The sequence below is a fragment of the Heterocephalus glaber genome, unplaced genomic scaffold (genome assembly GCF_053883595.1).
Source record: "Heterocephalus glaber isolate CG9 unplaced genomic scaffold, H.glaber_assembly_v1.0 deba00000768, whole genome shotgun sequence".
Classification (NCBI taxonomy): domain Eukaryota; kingdom Metazoa; phylum Chordata; class Mammalia; order Rodentia; family Bathyergidae; genus Heterocephalus; species Heterocephalus glaber.
The window spans coordinates 8,941,612-8,954,416 of record NW_028258162.1 but is presented as its reverse complement, the minus strand read 5'-3'; the positions used below and the strand labels follow the sequence as shown (position 1 = coordinate 8,954,416).

Genomic DNA, 12,805 nt, shown 5'->3' with positions numbered 1-12,805 from the left:
AACTGAAGGCATAAACAGCACACTGAGTTTATTTAACCGTGTTCCTGAGGCATTGTGGGCATGAAGGAGGATCAGGACAAGGCCACAGTGTTGTCCTGAGAGCAGCTTCTGAGTCTTATGTGCAAGACTCCTAAATGACAGATGAGCCCCTTAGGAGAAGTGGGCTGGGTTGCTTTCAACCATAATAACGTTACTGTGAGGGACAGTGACCACAAAGTGACCCAGTAAAACCCTGAACTCATGCCACGCACCTGAAATCAGAAGCAAACACAGACTGAAGATTTCTAATACTTTTATTTAAAGTCACAAAATCAATCGGTGGACTTGGTGTGCACAGTGAGTTTCTAGTTTGAAGCCTTCATGCTCCTCTGACAGTTTAAAGAAATTGGTAAAGATTGGCCTCTCTGCCTCCTGACTTCATCAGTGCCCCAGGGTGGAACATGAGGTCAACGATCCAGGTTTCTGGCGCAGAGAAGGCCCCAGTCACCCCCTTCCAAGACGGGTCCAGCAGCTTCACCTCATTCCATGCGCGGCCATACTCCCCTCGAACCAGAGAGCAGCCCACGCCAATTTTATCAGCCAGAGCCTGTGGGGGAAAGAGAGAGCCACATCCTGGGGTGAGAAGGAGAAAGATCCTTAGTTGTAAAACCCACCTTGGTTGAAGGTGAAGTAGACAACGCTTGTGCAGAAATGCTCAGACAGGAGGCTGAAAGAATTATTGTGCTAAGAGCCAATCAATTGGGAGAAGTGTCTGGTTCCTCAAGATCCTGGAGCCTCAAAGTCCCTGTGGGTCCTGCTGGGAGGGACCTTTTCAGGCAGTTACACTGGAAGGAAATGCACACCAGGGATTAGGTGGTGGAGGGAATCCATTCCGGGGACTCTCAGCCTTTGTGTATCTATCGGTCTCCACATGTCCAGGCTGCTCTCTGGCTGCGGCATGCCGATGGTGAATGGATACATCAAATCAGCGGGGACCTGTTTCCTGCCAACTTACTCTGTGTGACATAGACAATGCTGTGTGTGTGGCCGGAGAAGCAGAATTGATTGTAAGTGCCTCCTCCTTCTGGGGCTTCTTGCTGGTCCCTCACCAGAGGTTCCTTGGACATGGTCTCTTTAAATGGCCCTGATTTCTCCCGATTTGGGTTGTTTTTTTTTTTTAAAGTGTCTTTATAACAATCTGGAAACATCTCAGGCACATGATAAAGGATAAAAATGCTGGGTTGCATTGCCTGGGTTTAAATATGAGCTTACTAACCACTCACCACAAGCAAACGGCCCAGCCTGTCTGTGTTTTCCTTTCATCTGCAGTGAAATGAGAACAACAGTTCCTTCCTCATTCAGTGGTTGCAAAGATGAAGTGAATTAATACATGAGAAGTACCAAGTACTTAGTAGATGCTACGGATTACCAGAGGCAAGAGTTGTGTGGTTTGAATAATCTGTGAATGCATTTAATTTAGCCTTTTCCTTACTTACTACATAATAGTTGTACCAAGTCTCTTTGGAAGGATCAAGATGTTTAAGACATGGTTGTAATTTTCAGGACTCTATGTTCTGTCTAGCCTGATAGTGCTTAGTAACACAAACAGAATCAGGTCATATGGCCCGCATGGTCCAGTGGGTACAGAGACCAAAGAATGTATATGACATGGGATGTCGGTATGGCTTGTGTCTAGATGTCCCCCGCAAAGCCTCATGCGGTCACAGGTGGGGCTTTGGGGGGGGCTGGATCAGAGTGTGTGGTGCTGGGATTACGGGTGCCCCACCCTGGGTGGGGTCTACCCGTAGGGATAGAACAGAAGGGACAGAGAGAGGGCTGCTGTTGTGGTTTCCTGCTTCTGCTTTGCTACTTCACTGCTTGCTGCCTTCTGCCCACCATGAAATACCACATGCCATGGGATTGGAAATGGAGCCTTTGGGAGATGGCTGTACTTAGATGAGGTTACCTGGTGGGGGACCCCCTGGTGCTTTGAGTGGCCTTAGAAGAAGAGGAAGAGACCAGAGCTTTCTGTCTGTCTGTCATGTGAGGATACACCAAGGAGGAAGGAACAGGGCACACTGATCTTGGACTCGGCCTCTATAATACTGAGAACTAAATATTTACTGCTCAAGTCTCCAGTCTGTAGCATTTTGTTGTAGCAGCCAAACTGTCTAGTGCAGTGCCTATGAGATGCTTGTGTGGCTCTAGCTGGAGGGTCATCAGGTACCGCAGACCTGGAATCAGGAGAGGTGTGAGGATGGGGAGAAGACCTGAAAACTTCGGTACTTCAATCCTACTTCAGGCCCTGCGAAGAAAGACCTTACCCATGAAGCACCTGAATGAGGTCAGAAGAGTGCCTGGGTCGGAATCTAGGGGAACCCCAATATGTAGGACGGAGCTGGAGAAAAAGAGGTCTCCAAAGGAGACTGAGATGGCAGGCAAGAGAGACGGAGGCGAGTGAAGCGAGTGATCTGAAGGAGGAGAATGGTTTGTGACCAAGTCTTGGGCATATTAAGCGAGACAGACAATGTGGAGGTCATGTGCGCCTTACTGAGGGGGTGGAGGCAAGGGCCCCGATGTAGTGCGCTGAGGGAAAATGAGACACATGTCAAGGAGGGACAAGGACATGGTACGACTCATAATTTGGATCAGCAATGGAAATCATCTCTGGGTAGAGGCAGTGTGGTAGGTTTTGTTTATTCAGACAGCATGAATAGTTCCACCTCTGAGTGACCTTGGGTAAATTATTTTTCTAAGTATCAGTTTTCTTGTCTTTTAAAAAACAGGGGTAGTAATTTCCATCTTTGGCATTTTTGAGACTCTTTACAATTACATTTATCAAGCGCCCGGCACATAGCTCAAAATGATGGCTGTCTTGATAATAGGAACCATTAGAGCAGTTACAGATATCATGAGGAAAGATTTATATTTCTCTTTATCTATTGTAGACATCAGTGTGTTTAGATATTAAAGGGGAAACAGTTAATGGAGAGAAAGATTTAAGACAGGAGAGAAGGGAGACCGATAGAGCAAGAAATCCAAGGAAACAAGAAAGGCACTGAGGGTACAAACAGGATTTGGGTGAGACTGGAGGAGACACAGATGCCTGCTGTGAGGTTTGGGGTGCTTAGGAGAAGGTCAGGATTTACGCCTTCCGTCTACAGTTCAGGAAAGCTTTCCTCATCTCCTATCCCGCGGTCGATGCTGGACGCCATGGAACAAAAGATCGTCTCGTCCTCTGAACCCCATCCTGCTCTCCCGCCCCACCTCAGTGAACAATGCCATCTGCTCTGCCCAGAGCCTGCACATCATCTGTTCTTTTCGCAGTCTCTTCACACCCAGGAGGCACCAACTCCCTGGCTGTGCCTCCCAGAGCTCCCTCTAAGTTCACCCCCTCGCCCACGTGGCGTCCAGCAGTGCGGGTCCCCAGAGCTTCTCATCAGCCTCCCTGCTGTGGCCTCGCTCTGACTCTCTCCCCCTTCTGCTACCTGCAGGGTCTTTCAAGACTATGTTCCCCTCCTCCCTCGACAACTTTTAGTGGCTACACTTGGGGTTTGGGATGAAGCTCGAACTCACAGGATGCTGCGTCAGACCTGTGGCCTCCTCCAACCCTTCCCCTTTCCATCCAGAAGCTCCCTCCAATTCCTGCGGTGGGCCCAACTCTCTTTCCCATGTTACTGTGCATAAGGACATTCGCTCTGTTGAGAGCGCTCTTGACTTTCTCCTTTGCCAGATGAAATCTTACGTAGCCTCCAATACCTCCCTCGCTGGAGCTTTCCTGACATTACCTTGACAGACGTCTGGCTCCAGCACCACTGAGCTCAGGGGCTGTCAGTTCAGTGTCTGTACTCCCAGACCCTGGCAGACGCCCTGAATATGCCCCCAGTAGTCTGGTGAATATATGCACAGCACGTGTGTGTATACATTTGTATGCACATATGTGAGTGTGCACAGATGTACGTCAAATGCAAGCAGATCTAAACAACAGTACTGATAGTATCTAGGTACATGTTAGCAACTAGCTCATTCCAATATGACACAGAAAAACCCTTTTAACTTAATGGCAAATAAGATGAAAATATCTTAAATACTGTACCTTGAAAAGCAAAGCTCGATGGTAGAAGATTCCTTTTTTGATATACCCAATTGGGATGACATTGGATTTAAGTTGAAATTTCAGTTCACTTATGTGAAGTTCCCAGCTGAAATCAGGCAGTTTGTCTTTGGGAATCTTACCACCCATTTTTTCTGCCACATATCTGTGTCAATTACATTAAGATAAAAATCAATCAAGTTTAAAATCTTACTTTTTATCAAGTTCAACATCTCACTTTGGATGCTTTTTGTTTATAATTGTATGTCCAATTAGACATGTAAAACCTATGTTCCCTCTATTTTTATGTCTGCTATACTTTCAAGATGCACTTATGATATGCAATTTAACATTATGTTTATTGTACTCAGACCATCATGTTTATGTATAAGCTGAAATTCTAACAGTTCACTCCCTGTGAGGATGCAAATGAACACTAATTTCCCACTGTATATAAAAGATTCAAAAGGTGCAAATTAATATCACACTAAATAAAAATAATTTTAAAATGTATCTTACTCTTGAAAAGTATTTTTCAATGTTTTAATATGAAATCCAAGGCACTGCATTAACACGAGTGGTCTCTCAAGGAATTTAAACTTAGAGGTAATATAAACACAAATATTTCCCACTGGATCCACAGACATTTTCAAATTTATTTGGTTTTCAATTTTATTTAGTTTGATTTTTTTGTGACCGAGTCTCACGATGTCGCCCCGGCTGGCCTTGAACTCTCAGTGATCCACCTGCCTCAGCCGCCTCCACCCAAGTGCTGGGATTACAGATGTGGGCCACCGCAACCAGCTCTCATTTTATTTTAGAAAAAATATATATATGTATATTTTTAATTTAGAGAAAGACATGACGTTACGTAACACCGGAGGGAGCAAGGAAGAGGAGGAGCGCAAAGGGAGCAGTTGCGGATAACGACGGAGACGGAAACTGTGTGTGTGGTTTTCTCCTAAGAGTGGGCTCTGGCCGAAGGCATCAATAAACACACTTGCAAAACTCCTGTCACCTGCGGGCTCCACACTCTCGGATAAAGGGGAATTCAAAAGCGTTTCCTCTCGCCGCTCTGCGAAGGTCTGTCCGAGGGTGTGGGGACCCGGGCAGGCAGGGGCAGGGCAGGGGCCTGAGCGCTGCTCCTCTCCCTGGCCTGTTTCCGGCCCAGGTTCGGAGAGCTGATGGGCTGGGCAGGCGTAAAAAGCACCTCCCATAGGAACAAAGCGTGGGTACTTTGACTTGTGTCCGGAACCGAATCACATCTGCCTGAGTCGTCCCTTCCCCAGGCCATCAGGGACACTCCAGTCGCCCCAAGATCCCGGGAGACCGCAGCCGGCCGAGCACCCGCCCACCTGCTCCGCTGGGCGTTCAACCCCGGGAACCGCCGATCGGCCCACTGCAGAGGGCAGCTCCGCGGCCCCGCAGCCGCTCTGGACCTCACACCCGGGCCAGAGCAGGGCCGAGCACAGCGTACCGGACATTCGCCAGAAAAACAGGGGATGGTTGTTTGCGTTACAAATAATTGATACGTTTATAAATAATACATATTATGATTTTTTACATTATGAGCACTTCATACACTAAAGAATGATTTAATTTTCAAACTTTTGACTCATAGCTTCTCTAAGATCACACTGAAAGACGCTTTGAATGGCTCGGCTGGAGAACATAGAAGGCTTTTCCTCTCAGTCATTTCTAGCTCTTAGCTTTGAATCTTCATGGAAAGGTGAGCTAATGTGGACACTGAGAACCTTTTCAATTCATTGTTTGTGCTAGAGAGTCAGAACTAGTGTGCTGGAAAGTTCAGTTTCATTATGGCAGATTTCTCAAAAATTCGCTGAAAAATGAAAACCGATAAAAGAAAGCTTCTTTAATAAACAGTGCTGGGAAAACTGGCTATCCACCTGCAGAAGATTGAATCTAGACCCATATCTCTCACCATGTACTAAACTAAAAGCAAAATGGATCAAAAAATTAAATGTTAAAACAGAAATATTTGACCTTAGTCTCAAAGTCACAGGCATAGACAAGGACTTTCTGAACAGAACATCAGTTGACAGGAAATATTACTGAGAATCAACAAATGGGATTATATCAAATAAAAAACCTTCCACACAGAAAAAGAAACAAGCAGTAGAGTGAGAAGACAACTGACAGAATGGAAAAAAACTTTGCCAGCTATTCCTCACACAGAGGACTAATATCTGGAATATATAAAGAACTCAAATAATTGCAACCCCGAAAATAAAAGACCCAAGCACAACACAGGCAAGTGAAATGAATAGATACTTCATAGAAGTTCTACAAATGGCCATCAACTACATAAAGAAAGGCTCAACATTGCTGGCCACTAGAGAAATGCAAATTAAAACAATACTGAGATTCCATCTTACTCCGGAAAGAATGGTCATCGTCAAGAAATCAAATAATAACAAACAATGGTAAGGCTGTAGGGGAGAGGAACCTTTCTATATTGTTGGTGGGAGTGTAAACTAGCACAACCACTGTAGAAAACAGTATGGACTTTCCTCAAAAAACTGGGATCAGAAATTCCATTTGACCAGGTCTTTCCCCTTTTAGGTATCTTTCCCCAAACAGTAAAAGACATCATATTGCAGTGGTCCATGAACACCCGTTTATAGCAGCACAGTTCATAACAGCTAAACCTTGGAAGCAGCCTATATGCCCATCAACCGATGGACGGGTGGATAAAGAAAATGTGGCATTTACACAATGCAGTACGACTCTGCCATAAAGAAGGATGCATTTGAGTGGGAAATGGATGCACCTTGAGACATAACGTTAAGTGAAGTCAATTAGACTCACAAGCTTACATATCACGTGGTTTCTCTTAACAGGAGAAATTCAACGTGGAAAGAGAGCAAAATAAAGCACAGAGAACTCGAAGTAGGGGGCAGATCTTTCTCAAGGGGGAAGAGGATCGAGAGGAGGAGGGAGGCAGAGGGAAGGGAGGGAAGGGGGTGAGAAAGGAATTTAGATGTGTTTGTTATTTGCATGGACCAACTCCACAGAGAATGTAACCATTATGCACTGCAAGCATGTACATTTAAATAAAAATAAATAAATTTTTTAAATGCATATGTACCCAGAGAGGACTTACTTGGCAAGAACCTCAACCTGCTCCTTGACATTGGTTACGGGCAGGATCGACCTGGTCACGTCGTACACGTATGTGCAGAAGTGAGGGTCCGGGGGTGGGTACCATTCTTTCTCAGGGCTGCTTTCTCCTGTCAGCTTTGGTATCGCCAGCACCTCTTCCTCCTCTTTCACTTTCTCCTCTTCTTTTTTCCCTCTGCCTTTCCTTGAGAAAATCAAACTCCAGCAATCAAAATCATGCCTTCTGCTAAACAAATGAACAAATGCTAACTATGCTCTGCGTGAATCTGAAGAGAATCACAGGAATAAGGAATTTTACACTTCAGTAATCTGAAATAGTCATTTATAGAACCTATATGTTTTGCCAGAGAAACTAATTTTGCAAAGAACACTATGTTATTGATGTACATTATAAATATTATACATTTCACTTCTGTACCATTGCCTAACAAGGCATCTGACACAGAGTAGTCATAAAATAAGTATTTATGGAGTTGCAAAGTCTAATATGCCTTCTTGGAGAGTATAAGCCCAGTCTTATGAGGTGTGATCAAGTATATGATGAATGTTTAAATTTTAAAAAGTTTATTACAGTAAAAGATACATTGCTCTTAATCCCCAAAATACTTCCCTTGCCTTTGAACACACCTATCCCATCATTCTTGCTGCTTTCTGAAGCAGTTCTGGAGTCCTCTTTCACAAGTGTCTTTATGACCTATGATTAAAAATAGTAACAGTGAGTGCTGCTGCCGAGAGCCATCCAGTGGAAAGGTAGCTCATAGAAAAAGCATCTCCTCATCCACTGTAGTCCCCAGATCCGGCACCTTGTGCCTCTGGCTCTTCCCCAGACAAAATGACCATGAAAGGTAAACATTTTGAATTGATTCGGGGCATCAAGGCAGCCATGACACTGCAACCAGGACACTCATGTGCAGGTCACTTTATGGCAGTGTGTCTTTTACTGCAATAAATTTAAAAAATTTTCATGTTCATTGTAGTTTTTGATCACACACCTGGCTTGGATATTATATATTGTATCAGTTACAACCTTCTGCCAGAACAACTTGGGTCACTATTTTTAAGAAAAAAATACCCAAAACATGGAGAGCACAAAATAAGAATGCCATATAATTTCCAAATGGTATAAGAGCAAAGACCCATCCAAAATTTATTGAGAAAAACATATGTAGTAAAAATAAAAAATACTATTTATGAATTATAAATTCGAAATTTAGAGAATTACTAGTTAATACGTAGATTTTTTTGTTTTATAAAGATAATTCTAGCCAATTCTAGCTAGAAAAATAATTTCTAGCCAATGGAAAACTATTCCCAAAGTGTACAATTCATACAATAATCAGTTTTGTACATAAGTCAGCAATCTTTTTCTTTTCTTTTTTTTTTTTTTTTTTTTTGGTACCAGGGATCGAACTCAGGACCTTGCGCTTGCCAGGCAGGTGTGGAGACACTGAGCTACAGCCACGGCCCCGGTCAAACACTCCTGAACATTGAGTCAGAAAATCCAAGAAGGAAATGGGAGATAGAAAAATAGATATTTGGAATTAAAAAATACTAAAACCACAATTTTAAAATTATAACTCTTGAATGGGTTTAATAACAGAATGGAAATAACAGTAGTCCCGAAAATAGAACAACAAAAAGTACCTAATCTGAGCAACAAAAAGAAGAAAAGATTGAAAAATACTTAGCAGACCCTCAGAGACCTGTGATACAATAAAAAAATGTTTAAGATTAGTGTCATCGAAGTCTCATAAGGAGGAGAAAGAGTACAGTGGAGAAACAAGTTGGATGAATAGGGGCTGAAATAGCTTCCTCAATTTAGTTAAAGACATGCGTCTACATAGTCAAGAATTTTAGTGAATGTTAATAAGGTTAACTCAAAAGAAATCTGCTCCTGGACACATAAAAATCAAACTACTGAAAGTTAGAGATAGATGAATGAGTGTCTATGTAGAAAATCCCAAAACTATCAACTGTGTTAATCAAGGTTTCAGGGTATAAGAGTAACACAAAAAAAATCAATTCTGGCTCTAGATAGTAAAATGAACATGTGGAAATCAAAACTAAAACTCCCAAAATTCTGGAGCATTAATATTTGCTCCAAAGAAAATTACGTACTTAGGTATAAATTTTACAAAAGACATAGGAATTCAACATGTTTTGAATTCTTGTGTGAGATGTGTGCTAATACTAACACAGAGGGATAAAAGACCTAAATCAAAGACCTCAATTCATGAGATATACTGTGTACATAGATTGGAACACTTATCAAAGATTTAATTTCTCCCCAAAATGACCCCTAGCTTTAATGAAATCCCTATAAAAATCTCAGAAAAGAATTTTCTAGACGTAGAAAATCTTACTGAAAATTTACATAGAAAGGCATGGGCTGTGGAACAGCTAACTCAACCTTGATGAAAAATGAAGTAGGAAGGATCGGTCATCCCACTTGATACGAAGGCTCACTCTATAGCTACAGTAGTTCAGACAAAGCGACAGTAGTGGACAGAGAGATGCAAAGATTGACGTGACAGAATGGAGGATCTTGAAATGAATCCACACAAAAATCTGCAACTGATTTTCCTGGGTTTTTTTTTTTTTTTGTACCAGGGATTGAACTGGGGTTCTTGCGCTTGTGAGGCAGGTGGCAGGGAATCACTGAGCTAAATCCCCAGCCCGGCAACTGATTTTTGACAAAGGTGCAAAGGCAATTCAACGGAAGAAGGGCAGCTTTTTAAACAAATGGAGCAGGATCAATTAAATATGAGAGACTCATAGTGAAAAATTGTTCACTATGGTGATCAACACATAAACCTACACATGGGATAGGATAGTGTAGAACTCAATAGGCAAACACTCCGAAGTAAAACTAGGGACCTTGAATAAAATCATTGGATTGGATCAAGGTCGACATCCTATGATATTTTACTATAGTTTAAAATTTTTACAATTGGGTTTGTGAGGATCTCTATTTTATTTCTTACAGCAGTGTGTGAATCATAATTATCTCATTAAAAAGTCAATTTAAAAATTCCTTAGCTGTATTTGTGTGCCCTGATATGTATATCCCTTCACCAACACCATGCTATCTTGGTATTGCAGGTTTACAGTAAGTACTGAAATCAGATAGAGTGATCCTTTCAACTTTCTGCTTTTTCAAATTTCTCTCAGCTATAGGAGAACAGGCTACACCGTACAGCCTAGGTATGTAGCAGGTTGTCTCAACTCAGTTCCTATGCACACTCTGTGATGTTTGCCCGATAATGAAACTGTTTACAATGCATTTCTCTGCTGAGGATGTAGCTCAGTGGTTCTGCCGCCTGCCTCGCAAGCGCAAGGTCCTGAGTTTGATCCCTGGTACCAAAAATAAAACAAAATGCATTTTTCATAACACATCCCTGTTGTTAAATGATGTATGTCTGCATATGTTATAATCTAATAGAAAGTTAAAAAAATTCTCTTGGCTATTATCGCTATTTACTTTTCCATAAAAATTTGAAAGCCGCTTGTCCGTATCTGCAAAAGATCCTGCTAAGATTATAATGGAATTGTATCAAATCTATAGATCAATGTGGAGAAAAATGATATTTTTATTATGTTGCATTTTCTAATATTTGAACATGGCATGTTTCTTCACTTATTCAGTGAGTCTTTTAATTTTTTACTTTTTATTTTAATTAGTAAATGTTTGGAGTACATAATTGTTATATTCATCACGGGGAGTTGACTTATGTACACGACATTTCTTAATTCTTTTTATTTTCCCTTCCCCTCTTCTCCCTCCCCATTCTCTCCATCTCTTCATAAATGTTTTATAGTTTTCAATATACAAGTCCTGTATATGTTTTGTTTCACTTTCATTTTTGTTTCACATTTTATTCCTTAGAGCTATTAAAATGATATTTCAAGTTGTTTGGTTTTCAATTGTTCATTACTAGCGTACAGAAATACGACTGATATTTGTATGCTGGCCTTATATCCTCAATGTTGTTAACCTTACTAGTTTCAATTTTTAAAGTAGATTCTTCAATGATTTTCTATTTAGACAAACCATGTTGTCTGCAAGTAGGAACTCCCCACACCCCACACACATGCTTTACAATCTGTTTAACTCTTTAAAATGCCTTATTACAATGTCTAAGACTTCTAATACAATGTTAAATAGTGGTAGCAAGGACAGATGATATTTTGCCTTGTTTATGAACTTTGCAGTCTTTCCCTGTTAAACATGATGTAATCTTTAGATTCTTTGTAAGTATATCTTATTAGGCTGAGGAAGTTCTGTTTTATTTTTTTTAAGTTTTTTTGAAATGATGCATGGACATTGAATTTTATTAAGTGAGTTTTCTGTATTGATTAAAATGATTGTGGGGTTTTTCTTCATGGGTTTATACTGCTAATATGGTACATTATATTGATTTTCAAATGTGAACCAGCTTCACACTCCTAGGATAAAGCTCGCTTGCTCAAATGCATTATTCTTTTTATTTATTGCCAGATTTACTTTGTTAATATTTCATAAAGGAGTTTTGCATCTATGTTCATGATGGATATTGATTTGTAATTTCCTTGTAATGTCTTTTCTGGTATTGACTTTGGAGTAATCCTGGTCTCATAACAGGAGCTAAGAAACATCCTCTCACTTTTTCAAAATTGTGTAGAAATGGTGTTAATTCTTTAAATGTTTGGTAAATATATGGCGAGTCAGATTTTTTAAAAAATTGTTTTTATCTTAAAAAGAAAGTAAAAAAATTGTTTTTATGAATTAAATGTATTTCATAGCTACAGGACTATTCAGGTTATCTGCTTCATCATTGGTGAGTTTTGGTAATCTGTAATTTTTGATGAATTGGCCCACTGCATCTCAACTGCTGAATTAAGGTGCTTGTAGCTTTGCCTTATTATCCTTTAGTGTGTGGGGGTTTGTAGTGATAAATCCTTTCCTCCTGATAGTGACAATTTATGTATTCTCTTTTATTAATTGTCTGCTTTGCTGGAGGTTTGCTGACATTATGTATGACCCTTTTAAGAATCAGTTTTTAATTTTATTGATTTTGTTTTTATTTTCAATTTCATTGATTTCTGATCTTCCTTTTGCTTGTCAAGTTTATTTTCTTCTTTTTAGTTTCTTGAGGTAGGTGCTTAGATTATTGATTTGTGGCCTTTTGTTTCTAATGTAATGTTCAGTGGATTTATTTCTGCTACAGTTAGTGTCTTGGACGTTGTCCAAGTGCTTGGCCCCCAGCCTGTGGCACTATAGGGTGGGAGAACCTGGAAGATGTGGAGCTGGGTGGGAGGGAGGCAGCTTCCCGGGAGCAGAGCCTTGAGTGGGATACTGGGACTCCACCCCTTCCCTCTCTCTCTCTGCTTCTGAGTCACCATGAGGTGTACAAGCCTCCTGCACCACATGCTCTTGCCATGATGCACTGTAAAAAATGTAACGGGCAATAAACAAAGAGGTCTTTTTGTACATTTTCTTGCATGAAAGATAAAATTTCCAGAGATGTTGGTTCAAGGGTGATTAGTGACTGATCTCCTCAAAACACTTTGGTTATCTATCCTGGAATTTCAGACAACTACCACTGCAATTAT

At 41.1% G+C, this 12,805-nt stretch overlaps 1 protein-coding gene across 11 annotated transcripts in view; it reads right to left on the bottom strand.

Moving 5' to 3' along the window:
* Nucleotides 1-275: 275 nt before the first annotated feature.
* The window catches only part of Armc3 (armadillo repeat containing 3), a 101,991-nt gene continuing 89,461 nt past the window's right edge, over nucleotides 276-12,805 (bottom strand). For all 11 annotated transcript variants that reach the window (XM_021240437.2, XM_021240440.2, XM_013077864.3 and 8 more), the window contains 3 exons: nucleotides 7,197-7,397; nucleotides 4,076-4,238; nucleotides 276-586 (listed from right to left, as the gene is read on the bottom strand). In XM_021240437.2, the coding sequence (XP_021096096.1) occupies nucleotides 377-586; nucleotides 4,076-4,238; nucleotides 7,197-7,397 (574 nt within the window). In that variant the 3' untranslated portion in view covers nucleotides 276-376. The remainder of the gene's footprint in view (nucleotides 587-4,075; nucleotides 4,239-7,196; nucleotides 7,398-12,805) is intronic.